This window comes from Colossoma macropomum, unplaced genomic scaffold (genome assembly GCF_904425465.1).
Source record: "Colossoma macropomum unplaced genomic scaffold, Colossoma_macropomum, whole genome shotgun sequence".
Lineage (NCBI taxonomy): Eukaryota > Metazoa > Chordata > Actinopteri > Characiformes > Serrasalmidae > Colossoma > Colossoma macropomum.
In genome coordinates, this window is record NW_023494792.1 from 30359394 (window position 1) to 30381363 (window position 21970).

A 21970-nucleotide genomic window follows, 5' to 3' on the forward strand; every position below is an offset into this window, starting at 1 on the left:
ACCTAAACTCCCATTCTTTATTTAATATAATCATCATGCTTGTTGTATGTAAACTCTGCAGGTATTGTTGTGATACTTTTAATTTGTGTTTAAACTTTGGTTGGAACAAAAATGTTAATTGTTGAACGCCCAATAGAAAATCCCCCATTTAGGTTTCTAGGTAGATAGAGCCAAGTGAGCTCTCGCATTGGTTAGGACCTTAGGAGCTGAACAGAAGGCCTAACTTGTCAGATTACCCACCAACCTACTTAGGAACTGTGGTGCTGGAATCATGCTTTGATTTACAGTGGTGGGGCCGATTTTGAGAGAAAAAATGTCACTTAGTTCTTCTGGAAGTTCTAGATATGTCACTGACTGTACAAGCCGTAGTCTAACCAGGTTTGTTGTTAGGAACAGAAAACAGCAGCAGTTCAATGTCAGGACTCTTTACTGAGTCACCGTAAAACTACAAGGTGAAATACATCACCGCTGTCGGAAGAAAACATTATATCTCCATTTTTGTCATTTTTCAGTTTTTGGCTTAATTTGAAAATGCCTGTTGCCCTTTACAGTATCTGTAAATTTCATGATGAATGTACTAAAAGAAATGATCTAAAATGACTTGGAAAAAAGTCTGGTTCCATTGACTTACATTAAAAATAAAGTAGGTTTTTTCCTTTTCCGGTAACGTTACCATTTTGGAGATACGAGGTTTTCTTCTGACAACAGCGATATGTTGATGTCTGTTAAGCTTCAAACCAAACATATTTGTCTGTGTTTAATCTAGAACTGCCAGAAAACGTTTGTGTGAATTGCTGTTAGCTTAGTGCTAACGTACTACTAGAATCAAATAGGGGTGCTAGCACTGGTGACTTTATTGATTTTTGGCAGAGTTTTGGCGTTTACGGCCCGAACTGAAGGCCAACCTCAAAAAGTCACGATTCACCACTGGTTCACAAATAGCATGTTGTGCAGCCCGAGACTTCTTTCCTTTATATCCTCTCCCAAAAACCCCTCATGCAAGCTGACTGCAATAACGAACTTTGACACACATTCTCTGTCTCTCTCTCTGTGTCTCTCTCTCTCGCTGTCTCTCTCTCTCTCTGTTGCTATGCAGTTTGGTCATAAAGACAGTCCTGTTGCTATGCAGTCTAGCCATAACGGCATCTGTTTGTCCGTTTAGATCTTTGATTTGGTTTTTCTATAAGATCGAACTCTGTCACCACAGCCCATAAACCCCAGCCTACTGGATGACTGCATTAGAATTCCCCCACAGACTTACCTCAGCATAACCTCAGAGATCTCTCGAGTCAGCTCGTTGTTAAGGTTAAAAAAAATGTACAGTTAAAATTGAAGGGTTCATTCTAAAACTTGTTATATGTTTTACTATATTTTGGTAATTAGGGGCTTTTCAAGGGGAATTCCACAGATTTTTTGAAATTTCTGCATGATTAAATATCAACAAATATAAACAAAAAACATAAATAAAGTCATTCAGAGTGGTTTGATCTGAAATGCTCTGTTCTAGAGAAACTTACAGATTTACAGTGGTGGTGATAGGAACCAGACGTCTATCTCTAAAAGCTCCCTCACAGAAAGTTATTATGTGAAATAGTTGTGAAAACACTGCCTGATGTCTGATACATTGTTTTGCGATAGTTTTGAGATAAAGTTTTGGCCCAAAATGTATTTTTAAAATACATTTATGTTTTATATGTACATGCAGGGTGTTGCACGTTAACATAACACCCAAATAAAACTTAACCATCATCAACGTTGCATAGGTTCACCGGTGGTTTTCGATAGTAAATAGAATGGCTATATTTGTGTTGTAGACATTGTGAGCCCTGGTTTCTATCATCACCACTGTAGAGAAATCTGTAAGTTTCTGTACAATGAAGCATTTCACACCAAACCACTCTGAATGGCTTTGTTTACATCTCAACGATTGAATTATGCAAAAAAAAAAAAAAATTAAATTGGTGGAATTCTAATGCAGCCTCTTTAGAAAGTGTTCATGGGAAACTAGTGGCATTTCCACATGGACACGTGGAATGATGTAACGACGTAGCTATTCACGACTGGTTCTATGTTTATGTCTGTATTGTGCCACTGCATGTTGCCAAAACCAAAAAACAACCGAATAAGTTCAGTTTGCTCACAAAGTCGTTAAATAAGTGACAACATAAATCTCGCAACAGCTGCTGAGTGTTAAAAGACGAGAGGAGGAGAGAAAAGCTGGTTAGTTTTAGCTTAGCTAGCATGAAATCTGCTATTCTCACCATAGAACGAGTTCATTCCTGACTAACAGAAGCTACACTGATGCGCATTTAGATGAAAACGACTCAAATCTGACCAAGTGAAGTCGAGTGACTGGTGTTGGAGCGACAGCTGGAGTCTGGAACACGTTCTGTAGCGTTTAGCCTGTTAGCCGTTGCTGAGCCACTCTTTAGTGTTCAGCTTTCTTCAGTATTCCCTGGTTCTGATTTAGCAGCACAGCAGATAGAAATGGAAACCGTGTCTGGTCTCAAGATTTTGCTCCAGCACTGAGATCCATTTGGCTCTACAGAGGAAAAAGGCCTTTGACTTTACACTGTGACAGCCTATTATCTCATCCCAGTAACTGCGTCTGATTTACCATCAGAGCTGGACTCCCTTCGTTAGAGTGCTAATTAATTACATTCCCGAGTTTGGAGCGTGTCGGTGTGTCTGATTAGCGTGACTGTAGTCAGAGACAGAGTGACTCACTGTGCTCTCTGAGACTGAGGCAGATGGAGCTCTGCAGTGGCAGTTTAGCTCTCCCGTCTCCGCCTGGGCTCACTCACGTTAGCCTGCTGCTAAAGCTATAAAGACACTGCGGGAGGACGCTGGAGACAGGCCCACTTCTCTCTCTTTCTTTTTTTCCTTCTATTTTTTCTTTTTAAATCGGCTGGCCCCCACTGCCCACCTCCGTCCACTTTGGCACCACTTTATTACTAATACTTTATTATTTTCCTGCTTATTTATGCTATTTTTCCTATAACTTTACCTCTCTTTTCACTTCTCTCTTGCTTTTTTTAACCAATCTTAAACCCATCTACCCCACCCATCATCTCTCTCCACCCCAGGCCCACTTCTGTCTCTCCTTCTCTCTCTCCCTCGCCGTTTGTCTCTTTAAATATCTCTCTGTGTGTCTCCCTTTCTGTTAAATTCCTGAGTTTGGGTTGATACTGATCAGTTGAATTTATGCTTCATGTCCCATTTCGCTGTAAAACAAGAGAGAAATGCAGAGGATAGATTTCTTTTCAGGGATATTTTCTTCCTTTCCAACTTTTTGTCCCTTAGATTTGATTCTTACACTGAAAACACTGCTGTAATTTATACTGCTGTGAACTATTCACTGTCTGCTTTGAATTATTCAAGTATTTACTAAAAGCTATTTAGTAACTATTGTGAATTATTCATTGCTACTTTAAATTACTCAGTAAATACTGTAAATTGTTCAGTATGTGCTATGAATTATTCAGTAACTACAATGAATTTAGTAACTATGACTTATTCAGTAACTACTAGAAATTATTCAGTATGTATTCTGAATTATTCATTATCCATAGTAAATACAAGTTCATAGTAATTCATATCAATTATTCAGTTACTACAACAAATTATTCAGTATCTACTGTAAATCATTCAGTATCCAAAATTGGTTATTCAGTAACTACTATGAATTATTCAATAACCACTATAAATTATTCAGTACCTTGTAAAAATCATTAAGTAACTACAATGTATTTAGTAACTTTGATTTATTCAATATGTGTTATGAATTAATAATAATATATAGCAGATATAAGTTTATAGTAGTTTATATGGATTATTCAGTTACCGCTACTAATTATTCAGTATCTTCTATAAATCATTCTGTATCTATAATAGATCATTCAGTAAGTACTATGAATGATTGTAAGTCCTGTAGATATGAGAGTGAGGAACTGAGGTGTGGACCCACATACAGACCACTAGAGTTTAAGGGGTGAAGTCACTCTCACTGTAAATCAGAAGGCTGTGCGCTGTGCCATCCTGCCCCGCTGTAGTGTTACTGTGTCTGGGAGGAGTCAGTCAGAGGTTTGTCTTTTTTCTTCTCGGAGACGCCGTGAGGTCTGTGCTGAGCAGACAACAGCTGCGCTACCAAAGAGACAGCTGAAAGCCTTTAACACGTGAGAACAAGGGCCCGTTCCTGAGGAAAAACAGGATGTTTGGGCGCACGCCGCCCTCCTGATGACCTCTTTGAGGTTGAGGTCAAGAGGCTTTAACTGGAGGTTTGGGTGCCGTTTGACTTGTGGGTTAAATATGAAGACTTTTGCTTTGGACGTTCTGCCCCTGCTTCCTCCTTTTATATGAAATAAATAACTGAACAAATAAATAAATAAAAGCACACTTTAGTTTGTGACTCACCCTCAAGAAAATGTGCTTCCTCAGCAGAATATTCCACCGAAAAGCCCTGAAATGAAGCAGCTATCTCAAGGACATGCTGAGGCATTCTAACCGCTAACCCTTTAATTTCCAGAGGTTTATCCGCTCCACTGAAAAACTCCGCTGCTCCCATAAAACCAGTGGAGATGCTGTTTTACACCACTGCACATTGACTACTGCAATAAATATCTCAACTTACTGTAATACTCAGTAATTGGAAACCCTTTATACACACAGACCCCATTCAGTGTAAAACCGCTGCTGGCCAGAGACCTTGGAAAAATGTATGAAACAGATACACTTAGAGGCTGATATCTAATGTTCTGTTATTGTGACCACACCATAGTGACCATTACAGTAAATATCCACTTACTTTAATATGGTGTTTTAGAGGTGGGCTGTATGTCAAGACCCCTGCACTCATATCTGTGGTTTTCATATGGTTAGCTCTTCTTGGATGGCTTATCATGATTATGTAGTTTGATATCTGTGTCAGATGTGTTATCATAGTGCACAGTTCATATTTTCCATTGACAACACAGACTCTGTCAGTGCATCCATGAAAAGGGATTTGTGGGACGCTACTTAGCAGCTTAGTTTTGTACACCGTGAATGAGCTAGAAGCTATCATGGCCCAGTTTACTAAAATATGCCAAATATGACATGGTGACAGGAAACTACAGCTCCAGAACATGCCTGCGCTAATGTGGCTAACTTAATGTTTGAAATGTTTGGACTTTTGAATAGATGAATAAATGATGTTTAACATTATGATGATGTCAAATGTATACTCCACATCTGTCTAATGAACTGTGTACGTTGTACAGTGTAGAGTTGTTCTAGCAGTAGGTAGCTTTCTACTGCATTAGCTTAGCATGCTAACAGCCTCACACTAAAGCACAGGCTCATTTGGGCTAGATCAAATTTGGCCTGTTGATGCAAGTTTATCTGAGCCTGGTAAACCCCAGGCCTACATTATGTGGGATTGGCTGGCATCACTGCTACTGAGTGCTGATTGGTTGGCTTTACTGCTAATGAGCGCTGATTGGTTGGCATCACTACTACTGTGTGCTGATTGGTTGGCATTACTGCTACTGAGCGCTGATTGGTTGGCATCACTGCTACTGAGCGCTGATTGGTTGGCATCACTGCTACTGAGTGCTGATTGGTTGGCGTTACTGCTACTGAGCGCTGATTGGTTGGCATTAATGCTACTGAGAGTCGGTTGGTTGGTATTACTGCTACTGAGTGCTAATTGGTTGGCATTACTGCTACTGAGAGTTGATTGGTTGGTATTACTGCTACTGAGAGTTGATTGGTTGGTATTACTGCTACTGAGTGCTAATTGGTTGGCATTACTGATACTGAGAGTTGATTGGTTGGCATTACTATTACTGAGAGTTGATTGGTTGGCATTACTGCTACTGAGAATCGGTTGGTTGGTATTACTGCTACTAAGTGCTGATTGGTTGGCATTACTGCTGCTGAGGGCTCATCGGTTGGCGTTTCTGCTACCGAGTGTTAATTGGTTTGTATTACTGTTACTGAGTACTTTTTGTTGGGCATTATTTATACTGACTCCTGATTGGTTGGTGAGCTGGTCAGCTACATGAGGCGTTCACACACGAGTTGCTAAAGTTCTTTTTTTTACTTTTTTACTGTTGAAGTTAATTCCATCTTTCCAGTGAGTTGGATTGCTTTCCTTGACAGGTTGCTTTGGGGGCGATTTGCCAAAACACAGTCAGGTTGATGTGCAAAGAGGGAAAGGTGTATGCAGGGTTACAGGCCAGTTCTGATCCCCAAAGTGGCCTATTGTTATATTGACTACATTGTTTTTAAATTCAAAAAATTAATATAACATAATGACGTTTTAATCAAGTGTTATATGTCCCATTCAGTGTGTTTTAGTGTTAAAGCTCACCACATGACTGTAGGTTTGACATAATCTGCATATCAACAGTCTGGTCGCCACCAATTTTATTTGCATAACGTTTGTCTAGAATGAGAGGGCAGAGTGAGGATGTGCGGTCAGCAGTCTAATGTGTCAGTTATATGTTGTCACCTCTTGCCTAATTACAGCACGCTCTGTTTGATGTAAATAATATTAAAAAACATTAAAAAAATGTATGAAAGCCAAATCATTTTGCCTGATACTGTTGTTCATGTCACTTATATGGTGCCTAAAATTTCAGCAACCCCAAATTGAAACACCTTCCCACATCCCTGTTGGAATAAATACAGATAAATCGGTTTACATACAGTTTTCTCTGATGGCCTGAGGTGTTTACACAATATTGGTTGCAGTGTGGTTTTATTTGTTGCTCTGAGATGCATTGCCAGCATTCACAAGGAAGGGAGTGGAGAAAGCCATGAAACAGCCATGGCATTCATCAGTCAGTTGTCACAGCTGCATGGTTGGCTAATCACATACCCGATTCACTCTGCCTACTGCTTTAAAGCTGAGCTCCAGTCCCCTCGGAGCGGGTCGTCGGAGGACAGGACGTGATGGGGAGGGGGAAAAATAGAAATCAGAAAGGTTTCAGCCTCCGGCTGACGCAAGCCTTTCTGTTTCTGCGCTCACTTTCACTCACAGGCCCTGTTGAATATGTGAGGTGTTGGAAGTGAAGCCCCTGGGAGGCAGGGTGCTCTACTAGCATCCTTTGATGCTAGCACATTATCTGACGTGTGTGTGTGTGTCTGTGAGCAGTTTAGCTGGTGTGTGTGAGCAGGGTGTGAACAGGAATGCTAATGATGCGCTAACTGGATTGGAGTGCCACATTAATGAGCTTCAGAAGCTGCAGTGCATCACTACAAGTGGAGAGGAGGTAGCAGTGTTGTGCTAATATCAGTAGCATAATCAGACATTGGCCCATATTTATCAACGTTCTCAGAGAATGAATACAGATCGGGGATCACTTTTTACCTTTTATAGTCCTCTTAATAGGACTAAATAGACTGATGAGACCTGATAGATCAGTGTTTCATAATGTGTTTATGTTATGTTGATCAGTGTTTCATGTATTTAAAGTCATATATTACAGATTGTTAGAAGGGGCAAGTTTGTGAATGTTTAGTTGGATTGACAAAGCAAAAACAATAACATTGAGAAGTTAAAAAAGCAGTATTTATCATATAAGCGTTTTTTAAAGGCTGTTTTAACTTCATTGGGTTTGTGTTTAAATAAGTTAAAGGAGTTGGAGGAGCTTTTTTCATTGTCTAGTTGTTGAAACAGCTGTTGGTTTTCCATATGGTTGCAAGGGTGTTGCTAAGTGGTCACAGTAGTCCTGCAGGTGGTTGCTGGAGTTGGTAGGTGGTTGCTGTGGCACCTCAGGCAGTTGCTAGGGGGTTGAAATGGTGTTCCAGGTCTTTGCTAGTGTGTCACTAGGTGATTGCTATGGTATTCCAGGATGTTGCTTTGGTGCTGCTATGCATCTGCTAAGGTATTCCAGCTGGTTGTTGTGCCATTGCTAGGTGGTTGTAAGGTGGTTGCTAGGTTGTTGCTGGGGTTTTGCTAGGTTGTTGCTGGGGTTTTGCTTAGTGGTTGCCTTGGTATCCAATGTGGTTGCTAGGGTGTTTCTAATTGGATGCTGTAGTGAAGAATTTAAAAAGTGCTTACGTTAATAACTTGCATATGGAATGTAATTTAGACAGCCAGTCAGCAGGCTGGATTTGGAAGAAGCATGCTAAACTGGCTAACTGAAGCTAAAAAGGCCTATTCTCCTAGAGAGTTCCTCCTTCGGAGTCTTGGGCTACGTTCACATCACATTGCTCAAATATTATTTTTGCTCAAATCCGATCTCTCTGAAATGATGGTTCACATTCGTTTAGGTAAGTGATTAAAATCATTAATGTAACGAACCAGCATCCTGACATGACCCTCATGCGCACATCCTACTCAGTAAGGTCACGTGAATGAAGAGCATGCGTCACGTACATCATCAGCAAACAAATTAACGAGCAGAACGAGCTTCGCTGTGAAGATAATTAACTCTGATCAGCTCTCAGCTTCATTATTAGAGCGAGACGAAGGTAAAAAAGGTGAGATGTGCTGCTTTTCCACCGTTTACAGGCTTTAACTTATGTTCGGCGCTGTTGCCATGGTAACGCTGAATGATGGCGCACACACAGTGGAAAAAAAGCACATGAATTCCGATCTGAGCGTCACGTTAAGGTCGCATGGACACAAATCAGATACGTATCCAATCTAGGACCACATATGAAAGTGGCTTACTTCAACCTGGTAATGTGAACGTAGCCTTGGTTCCTTTCCGTGGTTCTTCTTCATGTCTTAGTTTTTTCTTTTGTTTGTTTTTTTTTCCCCCAGAAGAAGCCGACAAAATTGAAATTGTATTTGAAATAATGTTGGGCTTCTTTGCTTTACTTTTCTCTTCGGTCGCCAAGACTGATGTAAAGAACATGAGAGGGAGAGTAACATCATGGTTGAGATGATCTACTCTGACCAAATCACAGCTTTGGAGCAGTAAAGCTGTTTCACAGAACAAGAACCCTTTCATCTTCTGTTGCTTGAATAAATGATCATTTATAAAGGCCCAGTTTAATGAAGACATATTATGTATCTGATGATTTATATTTATTTAGTTTATTCTTTTCTGTCATGGGACTAATGACTCACTTCCTGTCTTTCTCTCTTTTCTTTCTACTTCAGCCCTCAGCAGCTCTCCTATAGAGTCCACTTCCCGGTTGGAGAAGCAGAATGGGCCAGACTCGGAGTTCCTAAAAGCTGATGACACCACTATCACTGATTCCTCTCTGATCACTGACCCTCCCTCCAAAATAGAAACACCCGGAAAACACGACACCACACCCAGCACGCCTGCAGCCAGCACCCCTCAGGCCAAAAAAGGTACTGCAGTGACCCAGAATCATCTAGAAAGAAGCCCAGTGTTGTTTGAGAGCCGCATAATAAGCCAGTGTTAGCAGTATCTGATGAAAATATGCTGTTTGGTGTTGCTGGAAAAGACCAGTAAACACTACAGTTCTCCAGTGTTAAAGAAGTAGTTCCTCAATAGTTCATCGGACTGTCTTGAGTTGTTTAGTAATCTCAAATAGAGCTTATTTATTTGTTTCCGGACGATGTAGGGCATACTGTTATCTGTCAAATTGAGACGGCTGCTGGCACTTTTTAGTTTTTAATTATGTTCCATTCTTTTGTTCATGTTTATAGATAACAGTCTGTCAGACAGTGTCAGAAACCACATAAACTAATCTGTTTGAGATTACTTAACAACTCAATGCAGATTGAGGCAACCGTGAGATGGTTTAGGCATGCAGTCAGCACACTGATAATTGGTGGGGGTATTTGTTTTCATTGCTTGTTAGCTACATTACTTACATTAGCCTTGTCGAAGTTCAAGTTCACCTAGATCACCCAGATCAACTCAATGCACAGCGAAATCAGCTGCTGCCAGAAGTAAATTTCTTTTCCATTCCCACATCCTTTAGCTTTTTTTTGCCAGGCACATTTTAGTCATTTTCATTTTTCTGTTGGTATTTTTGTGTTTTTTATGTTTTGTGGCATGTGAGCCAAGGTTGTAAAGGCTAATGCAAATATATAACTATTCTTTTTGATAATAATTTAATAGCCTTACCACCCTCCCCCACCCTCCCAGTGTGCTTCTGGCAATGGTATCTCATATTGCGGTACTGAGGCACCCACACATGATCTTTAGTTCATGCTCTTTTTCATGCACAACACTGTGGAGCAGTTGGAGAGTAAATGGACTACTGGAGCATCATTTGTCAAGTTTTTAAATCAAAGCCCCCCCCCCTTACCCAGATACAGACCAGCCAGCACATGTTTGATGTCTGAAGTTTGCTTCTTTAGTTTGCTAAAAGGCTGATGTAGATCAAAAATAAACAACACAAAACACTGCTAGTGCATGAGCATCTTATACAGTGTTTACATATGTTATTTTCACGCTGTACAATTCCATCATTCTACCGCCTTAAAAAACTAGATGTTTTGTTTATTTCACTGTTTAGTCAGTATATTTTAACACTATAAAGTTTGATCAGTATGGGGATCTATGCACTTACTGCTCGACATCAAACTCCGCCCACATGCACAGCCATTGGCTCACAAGCCACTGAATGCTGTCACTTTATTGACTCCCTACCGAAACATCTGCATGAATTAGGGTGTGCATGTAAATGAGGAGCTGGTAGGCTGGCGCTTGATTTCACGCACTGAAGCTGATTCATCATTTGTGCTTATTTTTCTGCTTGTTTCCACATCGTATGAAAGTTTGATGAATCAGATTTTTTATATCTTTAAATATGGTCATATCTGCGCTCTTTTCACGCAAAACTGGTTCCTGTCACCACCACTGTGAAGTATTTTGATTTTTCTAGAACAGAGCATTTCACATCAAACCACACTTAGTTTACATCTCAACCATTTAATTATGCAGACTTTTTAAAGGAAAAAATCATTAAATTAAGTATATTTAAGTATATATTTACAAGCATATTATATATATTTACACCACTGTCTGTTAGTTTGTTTTCGTTTAGTTTTTTCATTATTTGAAGTATATTGCTGCCTTAAGAGTTTCTCCAAACAAAAGATGGTACAGCGCACGCAGCAACATGCCACCACAGCTTCTTCCGTGAATGTTTTGCTCCTAATGGAGCAGATGGTTGTGGCAGGATGCCAAGTCATCATTTGTTGAGAGCGTGAAGGCAGATTGCCGTGGTCATCGAGGGGGAACGGACTCAGCAGTTTGTGTGTATCCGTATGTGTGTGCAGACAAGTGTTCTCGAACAGCCCTGACAGTCTCAAGTGCGCCAGGATCAGCCAAGTTCTCTTCTGCAGTGATAGGAAGGTCGGTTGCCATAGCAACAGGCCGTTTGAGCCCCGCTGCTGTTGTTCCCACTTTAGATTTGCTGGGTAAATATTGCACACACTGCATAACGCAACGGACCCGAGAACAGAAATCAGAGTGAGTATATATTCAGTAATGGGGCCATAAATCTCCAACGTCTTGATGACTCGGTTCAGTAATGACTCATTAGGAAACCAATGATTCAGTCAGTCACAAAGTCTCAAATTTACCTGCAGTTCTTTTCAATGAGGGATGAATCATTGTCCTGAAAGCATCTTTGGAGGCCCCTAAACTCTTTGCAATCACAGCAAATAAGTGCATAAATGAAGAAATGAATGAAGATGTGTTCATCTTTATGTGCAATTCGAGCAGTGCTGAATTAGTTTCTTTGTTGTTGTTTAAAAAATAAAACTAGCCTTATTAATGTGCAATATCCTGTTATATCTACATCATAACAGTTTGTAGTTTTATGTGAGATTTCGAAAGACGAATTTGAGTGATGAATTACAAAAAGCAGCCCTACACACAGCAAAGGGTGAATTTATCCTGCTTTTTATAGTTGCAGTGCTGACACCGCCATCGCACACTGTCCGAGACATTGTAAAGGAGGAGACAGGTCACTGGTTGGAAAATGAAAAGGAAGGCTCGTAATGCTCAACATGCCGCCGTTCAATAAAAAGAGCCACGTGGCCTGCTGATTAAGCAGCAAGCACAGAAAGGTCCACCTCACAGTGGAGATATGTGCATGTTGTAGCGAGAACAAGCTGAAAAAACATGGTTGTGTGTTATTTGAACCAGACGCTACGAACTATTTATGCTGCTTTTATCAGATTTTGTCAGTGGTTTCAAATATGTTTTCGAACCATTAATGTGGCTTTCAGTTTGAGGCTTAGAGGTCTCTCCCCAGAGGAGAGAGCGTCACAGAGTCTAGCATAAATCCCTGTTTTTACAATAACAGAATTTCGATTTAGCAGGTATTAGCGCCTCTTACTGCAGTTTGTTTGGTTATTATTCAAAATAAGCACATTATGCAATGTGGAGCTTTCTTAAAGAGATTATAAGTGCTTTATTGGTGGGATTTTCAGTGCTCTGATGGAGTGTGCATCCGTGATAGGTCGCAGGTGTCAGTACTGCACCAGAGGGGGCGCCCAAAAGCAATTAAAACTGATGAAACCTGAGGTGAGCTACCAGCTCTGTTTCAGAGGAGATTCATTGAAACTGATCTTGAAAAATGGCCATATAAAACACAATTATTATACATGCCGACCAAGAAGGCGCTTATACTGTCTTAAGGCAAAAGAGCAGAGGCCTGGCAGGGTCTGGGTCTGTCTGTGCATGTGCCCACAGTTGAAGCACCTCCTTCACATCAATGCATCCTGATGTGGATGCATTTTCATACTCACACCGTGTTTCAGCAGTGCGGCTTGGGGGTGCTGGAGTGCCTCTCTCACTCTCTCTCTCTCTCTCTCTCTCTCTCTCTCTGATTAAAAATACACATTCACTAATTAGAAAAGCATCTGAGTGGCTGAGAACTGAAGTGCTGAAGTGAAAAGTCATCACAAATTACTCCAATCGCTCTTTCAGGACAACGTGGCAGTCTCATTGATCTTCACTGAATCAATAGATCCACGAGTGGAGAGACAGAGAGGAGAGAGAGAGAGAGAGAGAGAGAGAGAGGGAGAGAGAGAGAGAGAGAGAGAGAGAGAGAGAGAGAGAGAGAGAATGGAAGATTCAAAGCCTTCATTTACAGAGAGAGAGGAAAAGAAGGAGGCAGGGAGAGCAAGAGACAAAAAGGGAAGAGAAACAGAAAGAGAGCTAAGCGGACCAAAAAAATCAGAAAGAGAGGGAGAGAGAGATGGGGAGGCAAAAACAAGGACCGGGAAAGTAAGAAAAGAAGAGCTAGAGAGACCGTAAAAGGTGTCCAGGGAATGCAGAGAGAGAAAAAGAGGGAGAGACAGAAAGAGAAAAGAGACAGAGAGAGAGAGAGTGTAAGGAAAAAAAGGCCTAGTACAGCAGCCCAAACGTTAAGAAGAGCCATTTTGTCCTTTCAACAAAAAAAATTAAACCACCTTGGGAGCCACAACATTTTATGTCCATTTTTATTGAAGTAAAGTTTTACCATCTTGGCTGTAAATATGTCTCAGTATGTGCTAATCTACTAGTATAGGCAAAAAATATAATAAACAAAAAAAACACAGACTCACTTTGCTCTGCTTTAAGCTTTAGCTCAGCTGTAGCCGCTTTTCTCACATCTCTGGCAGGAAACCTTTCCAAAAGTAGAATAGTTTCTGGTAAAATGTCTCTCAATGTTTGATTTTTTACGAGGCTGAAGTCAGTTTCTCATTCTCCAGCTTCTTGTTAGAATTTTGCCATTCCACCTTAAATGGTACAGCAGTTATATTCTGGCACCTCAGGCACCATTTAAGGTGGAACAGGAAAATTCTTACAAGAAGCTGGCGAATGACAAGCTAACTTCAGCCTCTCGACTTTTTTGTGTTTGTCAGTTTCTCTTTGCAGATTAAACGTGTCAGGAAACCAGCTGGAGTGATTATAAATGCAAATAAGTCTGTTTGTCCCCAAATTATCGATGTTCATCGTAATTCATTTTCTTTGCCTTTTTGTTAGGCTAGATTGTTGTCTGCGTTGCTGTGTGACCAGCAGTCTGTGCACCAACCTTCAGGGTTAAAGGGTGAATTAGCAGTTCTACATTAACTCCAGTGGTTAAGACCATTTACTGTTAAACTGTGTTGAACGATCAGCAGAGCTTTATTTTACTGTAAAGGAGGATTATTTTATTTTTACCTACAAATCTGATTCTGCTGTGGAGCCACAACGGGGTAGTGAAAAAGCTGCATGTGGCTCTGGAGCTGCATGTTGCTGACCCCTTGCCTAGGCAAAGAGAAAGAGGAAGAAAGATATCAGAGTGGGTGAAAGAAGAGAGAACTAGAAAAATAGAGAAACAGAAAAAGACAAATAGGAAAGAGAGAGAGAGAGACTTATAGAGAAAGAGAGAGGGGGAAGATTCAAACTCTATTTAAAGAGCGAGAGAATGAGAGAGAGACGGAGCATAGAAGACTCAAAGCCTTCATTTACAAAGAGAGAGAGGAAAAAAAGGAGGGACAGAAAGAGAGAGAGAAGAAAAAGAGACAGAGTCTGAGAAAAAAAAGGCATAGGCAAAGAAAGAGAGGAGAGAGAGAGAGAAGAAAGAGATGGAAGTGGATGAGAGAACAGAGAAGTAGAGAAAGAGCGACAGAAAAAGAGAAATAGAAAGGAGAGAGAGATGGACAGTGGGCAAAAGCAAAAAAAGAGATGGAGAGTAAGTGATAAAAGAGAAGGCAAACTCCAAGAGACGAGAAATATACATGTATATGTACATATACCTCTGTTTTAACAGTGAATACAGTGCTGTGTCAGTAAAATGTGAAATGTTGCTGTTTTGCTGTTTCAGATGGGATGAGCTCAGAGCAGAGACAGAAGCTGGCTAAGCAGAGGAGAGAGGAGAGAGCCAAATACCTGGGTAAGACCACTCCCACACTGACCTAAAGTGGCCCGAGAACAGCTGCAGGTCTTCAGAGAAAATTACAGTCAGGCCAAGGACCTGTTACCCACTGACCTACTGAGAACAAAACACTTACTGCTGATTATTCCTCACCCTTAAAGGGCTCATATGATGGAAAACCGGACGTTTTGAAATAAAACAGTTGAATGTAATCTGCAAACATTACTAAGTTTCAAAAGATGCCTTTACTCTCCAGACTCCAGTCCACGTATGCAAACTAAGCTGCACAAACAGCCTGTTTAGAATCCATTGTTTTGTTGATGACACAAAATCAAAACATTTACATACATCCACCTATTCAGACTACAGCAGTTTAGCTCCACCCATTCAAACTGAAGTTATACGGAGTGTTTCAGCCCAGATTGCTTTTGAATCTGGCACAGTATGTGACAGCCAATCAGAGCAGAGCTAATTTTATCCAAATATCAGTCTTAAAGACACAGCATCAAATGGACTCTGTTCTGATTTGCTGCCCCGTATTATGCCTTATTTAAAGAGCAGTCCGGGCTGAAACACTCCTTATAACTTCAGCGTGAGTTAAACTGTGTAGGCTGAATGTGAGGGTGTATGGCATCATATAAACAATGAATTAAAAATTAGCTGTTTTTGCAACTTAGTTTCCTTACATGGGCTGTTGAAGTGATTGAAGCAGACAGTGGGCAGGTTAATTCATACGGACACTACGGAGTTCTGCATCTGGCCCCAGAGGCCATAGTGTAATGTGCCCTGGATTCAGTGCTCAAGTTGTAGCTGCTAACTGGCCTCTAATCGAAACCAGCTTGCATCTGTTAAAGGGGAATTCCATCTATTTTTCTTAATTTCTGCATAATTAAATCATTAAGATATAAACAATGTCATTTGATGTGAGTTAGAATTGCTCACAGTGTTGGTGATAGGAACCAGGTAGAATAGATTAGAAGAGTTTAATGCCTCTAAAAGCTGCCTGATGCCTGAGACAAGAGCTGTGACAAGTTTCTGACTGAAAATGTACTGTTTTAGATTTACCACTATATGACCATCATCATTCCAGAAGACGTGTAGGTTCACTGGTGGTTTTGGATATTAAATAAAATGTCTATATTTGTGTTGTAGACATTGTGATGTCTGGTTCCTATCAGCACCACTGTAAAGTCTGTAAGTTTCTCTATAGTGAACCAGTTTACACTAAACCACTCTGAATGACTTTGTTTACATCTGAACTCTTGAATTATTCAGAAATTTTGAAAAATTGGTGGGATTTTCCTTTAACATCCATGATGATAGGAGTGAGAAGAAAGGTTTGGTTGAATCATCGACCGTTATTGACAGCTGCTCTTCTCCGTTGTTTTCAATGCTTCAGACCAGCGAACCCAGGAGCAAGGTAAGACGTGTTACGTAACTCAGAGCAGGTGATGATCTCATTGGCTGCTGCTCTTCGTGATATAATTTTGTGCTTGATTTTCTTCATTTGTTCATTTTGTCAATCATTACCATTAATGGTACCGTAAATGTAGAAAATTTGCTGTTTATTTCAGTTGGATGTAAATCTTTTGGGTTCTGCAGATTCAGGAATAATTGCTCCTATCAATTTCTTTCTTAATTGTAGGTTTTATTTTTTGTACACATCAGGCTTGTGTCAAACAGCAGTACCGCATCACATGGTCACTTTCCGAAGCACTAAAATGCAGCAAACAGCATAACCTATCGGATTATGCTTGATACATTTTTATTTACATTTCCAATTTACAAAGCTAACGTTAAGTACATGTTGTTCATTTTCAGGAGATGTTTCTGATGAGATTGTATAATAGTAATCCATTTATAAGGAAGGAGAAAATAAGAGTAAATAGGTAAAAAAAACGTTTTTGCAAAAAAAATGTGACTCCTAACAACCACCTGGAAGACCTGGTAGACATCAACACTGTCCCCATCAGATAAACAGCACTTAAAGCTTTCATCTTTGAGAGAGAGGAGAAAATCAAGCTGCTTCAGATCTGAAAACATCCACAGGTGTTTCTGTCCATCCTTCCACTGTGAGAAGATGACTCAGCGCTGTGGGTCTGAAAGGATGTGTAGCTTGAATATATATATATATATATATATATATATATATTGCAGATGACCTATAGCTGATGTGTACAATCGCCTTTTGCATGTGTGAATCAACCCTCATAAATCAATGTCCCTCTAATGAAGATCCACTTTCACCCATTCAATAGGACCCTGATAAATGTTCCGTCATCACAGCAGTAGATTAGATGGAATTACTTTGACCATTAGCATGATTAGCCTACTTGGCTATCTGTGCCCATTCAGCAGCCGTGCAGGAACTAGCCCACTAAAGTTCAGCCAGTGTCCAGCTGTTAGCCCCTAGATAAGTCTCGGCACAGTAGATTTCAATTCACGCATAACACAAAACCCTTTATCTTTGTTTGGAGAGCAAAGAAAAAAAAATCCCAGCTTGACAAAATGCGGCGTGCACACGGCAGTAAAGCCGGTTGTGCTCGGCAGATGAAAGGCAGCATTTTAATACTGGAGCACCGTTCCTTTTGAACCGCATCGAGGATGAAAATGTCGTTTTTTCAGCTCGGAATGGAGCTGTTATGTAAGCTAACCCGTGTAAAGCTAAAAGGATTAGGGTGTTTTGTGCTCGTCCCCAAGTATCAGGATAATGTTCTACAATGGCTGAGATGTTCAGTGAAAAGTCAAGGGTCTTTTGCAGGAGAATAACATCTGAAATGAGGATTGTTCGAGTGCTCACGTCATTTGTGAAAGGCTATGAGAAAGGTAGGATTTAAATTATTCATGAGAAACAAATTGAAACTGTGAAATGAGTACAAAATGCAAAAAAAAGACAAAAAAAAAGGAAAAAACATTATAAAGCCTGCTGAAGATGTTTCTTGAACTCAGGGGTGAACAGTATTCTTAGTGCAGATACAATAAGCACCATTCTTGCGTGTTTATTTCTTTGTAACTTTGGAATAATGTGCTGAAATAGCTTGGGGAATGGCTGGAGAGCAGCTGGCCTTATCTCACCCACAAGGGAGTACATTCACTCTGGTAACATTAGCTGACAGCTAGTCTGATCCTCAGATACTGGAAGGAACCTCAGTCACATACATTAAAACTACGGATAGAAAAAATGATACATATATATATATGGTAACACTTTCAATGAATGTCACCTTTGTAAGCATCTATGAACACATTCATAACATGTTATAGTGCATTCTTAAGGCATTATAAACATGGCTATAAATATTTATAAACATGCATTACACGTTATAGCTATGCTTATCATGCATTATAAATTGTTAACATATATATATATAAGTACTGATCATAACAAATTATAAGAGCTCATAAGTGGTATTTGTCCGCTCTAAGTAAAGTGAAGCGTACTGTACTAAAGCCTCCTCCAGTGTTCAGAGTGAGGCTTCAAGTTGAAGTATTTACTGAAGGATTTACTGAAACACTAAAACATAAACAATAAAGCACATTACAGGCTTCAAATGTCAGAGTTTAAACTAGAGCTGCCATCAGTGTTTTACCCAATGTGGGAAAGGTAATGTTCACCACCGCTGGGACTGACTTCTTTGGCACTGACAGTATAATGTTATCAACACTACTTATAATGCATTATATTAACAATTCATAATGTATAATAAACATGGCTATAAAGTTTAATTCATTTTTATAAATGTTTATAATCATCTTTATAATGCCATATGAATGCATTATAACATGTTATAAATTTGTTTATAGATGCTTACAAACGTGACATTCATAGAAAGTGTTACCATATAAATATATATATATATATATATATATATATATATATATATATACATATATATGAGGCACTTTCCAGACAGCAGGAGACATAGGAGAACGAAGCTGCAGTGTCAAAGAATCAGAGGAAATGAAAATGAAATGAACCTTTTAGCCAACTGTGTCTGAACACATCGGAGTTAGACCTCCACATTTAACCCATCCGTGCAGTGAAACACCACATACACACTAGTGAACACACCCACTAGGGGGCAGTGAGCACACTTGCCTGGAGTGGTGGGCAGCCCTATCCATGGCGTCCAGGGAGCAGTTGGGGTTAGGTGCCTTGCTCAAGGGCACTTCAGTCACGTACTGTCACCTGAGAGGATCGAACCGGTGACCTTCCGGTCACAAGGCTGGTTTCCTAACCTCCAGCCCACAACTGCCCCCTTTGGTTCAGAACCGAACAAAGACCCTTTTTATGACAAGCTGGAACACACTCTGTTTGATGAGCCCAGCTGTCAGTCAGTGAAGCTTCATGATGGCTCCTGTGACGCTGGCGAAGATGACACTGAAACCTATGGGAGCGACTGGGGTTCGTTGGCAGGCATGATTGTTTACCTCTAGATGAGCATACGGGTCAGTGTAGGAGCTGATCTGTTCAGACTGATGTCACAAACAGGTCACATTTAAAAGATATCGTGAACAGCCAAACAAAAAAAATCGGATTTGGTGAGAAAATCAGATTTGGGCCACTTTTACCTGCTGTGCGAACATAGCCTTACTGAATGATGGCTTAAAAACTGTCAAGTATTTGGTGACCATGTAAGTGAACCAAAGTTTTTTATTATTTTCAACTTTGAAATATCGCAGAACAAAGGACAAAAGCATGTAAATGAAAAAAAAAAATGCTTTTACGTCAGTTTTTATAAGGCTTTTATGAACATTCCCACGCCTCTGTATTGACTTCGGAATATTTTAGCTTACCACAGGGGACGGTACGGATTTCCGTGACAGCCATTTTCTTTTCCTACACTGGAACCTGGAGTTTCTTATTGAGGCATGTCATTATTTTAGAATGACACCTCAGAGATCTGTGATAGCCTGAATAGCAAAACAAAAGTCTTGCTGCATAAAACCCTCCAGTGTGGGTTTGGAGCAACTGTGTAAATGAAAGCAGCTCCACTCCAGTTCCGCTGGGCTCACATTCCTCACTCCCCCCCGCCGTCCCATCTGGCCCCCATCTTGCAACACACTGTTGCTGTGTGTGTATTGTCACGGTTAGGGCAATGGAAAACAGGAAATGCCTTTACAGGATGTTGAATGTTTTCCGCAGGGAAGGACTTCAAGCAGAATGCGCCCAGCTGCTGCACGGCATGCTGGGAGTTTTAAATAAGGCAGTCGTGATTGGTTTTTAATTGTTATTGTGTTAGGAAGGGAAATAAAGCCTGTTGTGTGTCTGATGGAGTCACATTCATGACTGCCATGGGACAGTAATACAGTTTATTGCTCGCATTTGCTGCCTTCTGATTTGGAAATGGTGCTCCCGTGGGTGGCTGCGCTAACAGCTCGAGGCAGAACGAGCTTCAGTTATTAGTTCTGATTATAATCCCGGATAAGAAAAAAACGATAGAGAGCTTAAATGCATGATGTAGCGCTTATCAGCTGCATTCAGTATTTTTGATAATGTTGAGTAGTCAGATATTCAGAGTTAGGCTTTAAAGCCCGGTGAATTTACGACTTTCTTTCTAAGTAGGTTACTAGTAGGTCACTCTTGTGGGCACACGGTATATATACATACACACAAAGCGTGTCCTGTGAACAATTTTCCAGTGTCCATTAGATGGCCAGTGTATTTCATTCTTCTCTTTTGATATAGACTGGGCAGTCCTAATCTTGGGTCACGCGTACGTAAGCAGTGTCCTCACCAATCATGAGGCTGATGCGGTTTGTACCTCCCAGTGTTGGAGAAACTTGTCGGGGGAAAGTTAATCACTAAGCAAAAACTAACCTAGAAAGCGTAACTGAGTTATCATACTACCTCATCCGTCTCTCTGCATGTCATCCATTCATTTGTTCATTTGTTTGTTTGGCCACTCTAAAGCTGATAATGATTATTCATCCATCTTTGATACTGTTTAATATATACATTTTAGTATCATGCGGACAATTAATATTTTAGACTGTGTTCCAAGACTAAGTAGAAACGTTTACTGAATTAATCACTATAAAACTGGATCATACAAAGTAAAAACTATACATTAATATCAGTTACGGACTTCAAATGACTGTAGGCTGGAGCTATGTAGTATTAAACCTATTAACTTGGTGCTAACATGACATGGGAAATGCCGTTGGAGTGCTAGCAGAAATTAGTTTTACTATAGCATAAACAAATGCTCATTTGTTGTAGGATTAACACATGCTACTAACAGTTCAAGCTTCCACATTAAGCACTGTAATATCATCATGTGCTGATGCTCTTTCATGATTATATGACTGAAAAATGACAAAGTTGACTGAGAAATGTAATAACTGGTATATCCCATGCTTTATTTTATGGGGGAGCATTTTCGCAGCTCTCAGGAAGGGTTGCTGTGCTCTGTAGCAGGGATTCTGAACTGCAGTTCGAACTGCAAATAGGCCTGATAATTATTCTCACAGTGAGCATTAATATGAACATTTTTGTTTTTATTATTATTTTTAATTATTATTTTATTGTACACATTTTAGGCATACATGCATAACCACCTACACAGAACTGCTGTTTATAGAATGTGACTTTCAAAACGTCTGTGTTTAACATGTGGTGTGATGATAATATCGTAAACCATGATCACAGTCTAGGTATTGTGATTTAAATTTTGAATATCTGCACATGCTGTATGGCTAAAGTGAGCTGAGTAAACTACAGAAGTACTTGTATTATTGCATTACTTTCCAACAGTTTGTGTTTTCGGAAACAAAACAGCAACTGTCATGTTAAGTTAATTGAATTATTTTATGTAATTATAGCTGCACTCTTATAAAATATAGGTTGCCATATAGTTTCATGGCTTGGACATCTAGTTTAAGGAAAACCCTCTAATTGGTGTTGAACCTTAACGTTATATGGAGGTTCTTTAAAACTTTAAAAAGTTCATCACACTTGTTCTTCTCATTTCCAAAAAGATTCCATTGAAAGGTTCTTTAGAGAACCAAAGGTGGTTCTTCCATGGCATTGCCCCAAAAAACCCTTTTGGCACCATTATCTTTTAAGAGTGTATGTAATTGCATCTCTGCCAAAAGCAGTTTTATCATTTTAGAAATAAATGCTTGAAGTAGGGCTGCACAATATGGACAAAATACTAGTATTTGCGATTGGTTAACAAATAACGTGACGTGG

The 21970-nt window shown here is 40.0% G+C and overlaps 1 protein-coding gene across 6 annotated transcripts in view; it reads left to right on the top strand.

Annotated features, from left to right (window-relative positions):
* The window catches only part of map7d1b (MAP7 domain containing 1b), a 79701-nt gene that overhangs the window by 28077 nt on the left and 29654 nt on the right, over positions 1–21970 (top strand). For 2 of the 6 annotated variants that reach the window (XM_036576833.1, XM_036576836.1), the window contains exons 2-4: positions 9098–9295; positions 14725–14793; positions 16175–16195. In XM_036576833.1, coding sequence (XP_036432726.1) covers positions 9098–9295; positions 14725–14793; positions 16175–16195 — 288 coding nt within the window. Of the gene's footprint in view, positions 1–9097; positions 9296–14722; positions 14794–16174; positions 16196–21970 lie in introns of those variants that run through there. The other 4 variants (XM_036576835.1, XM_036576837.1, XM_036576838.1 and 1 more) reach the window with 3 other exon arrangements.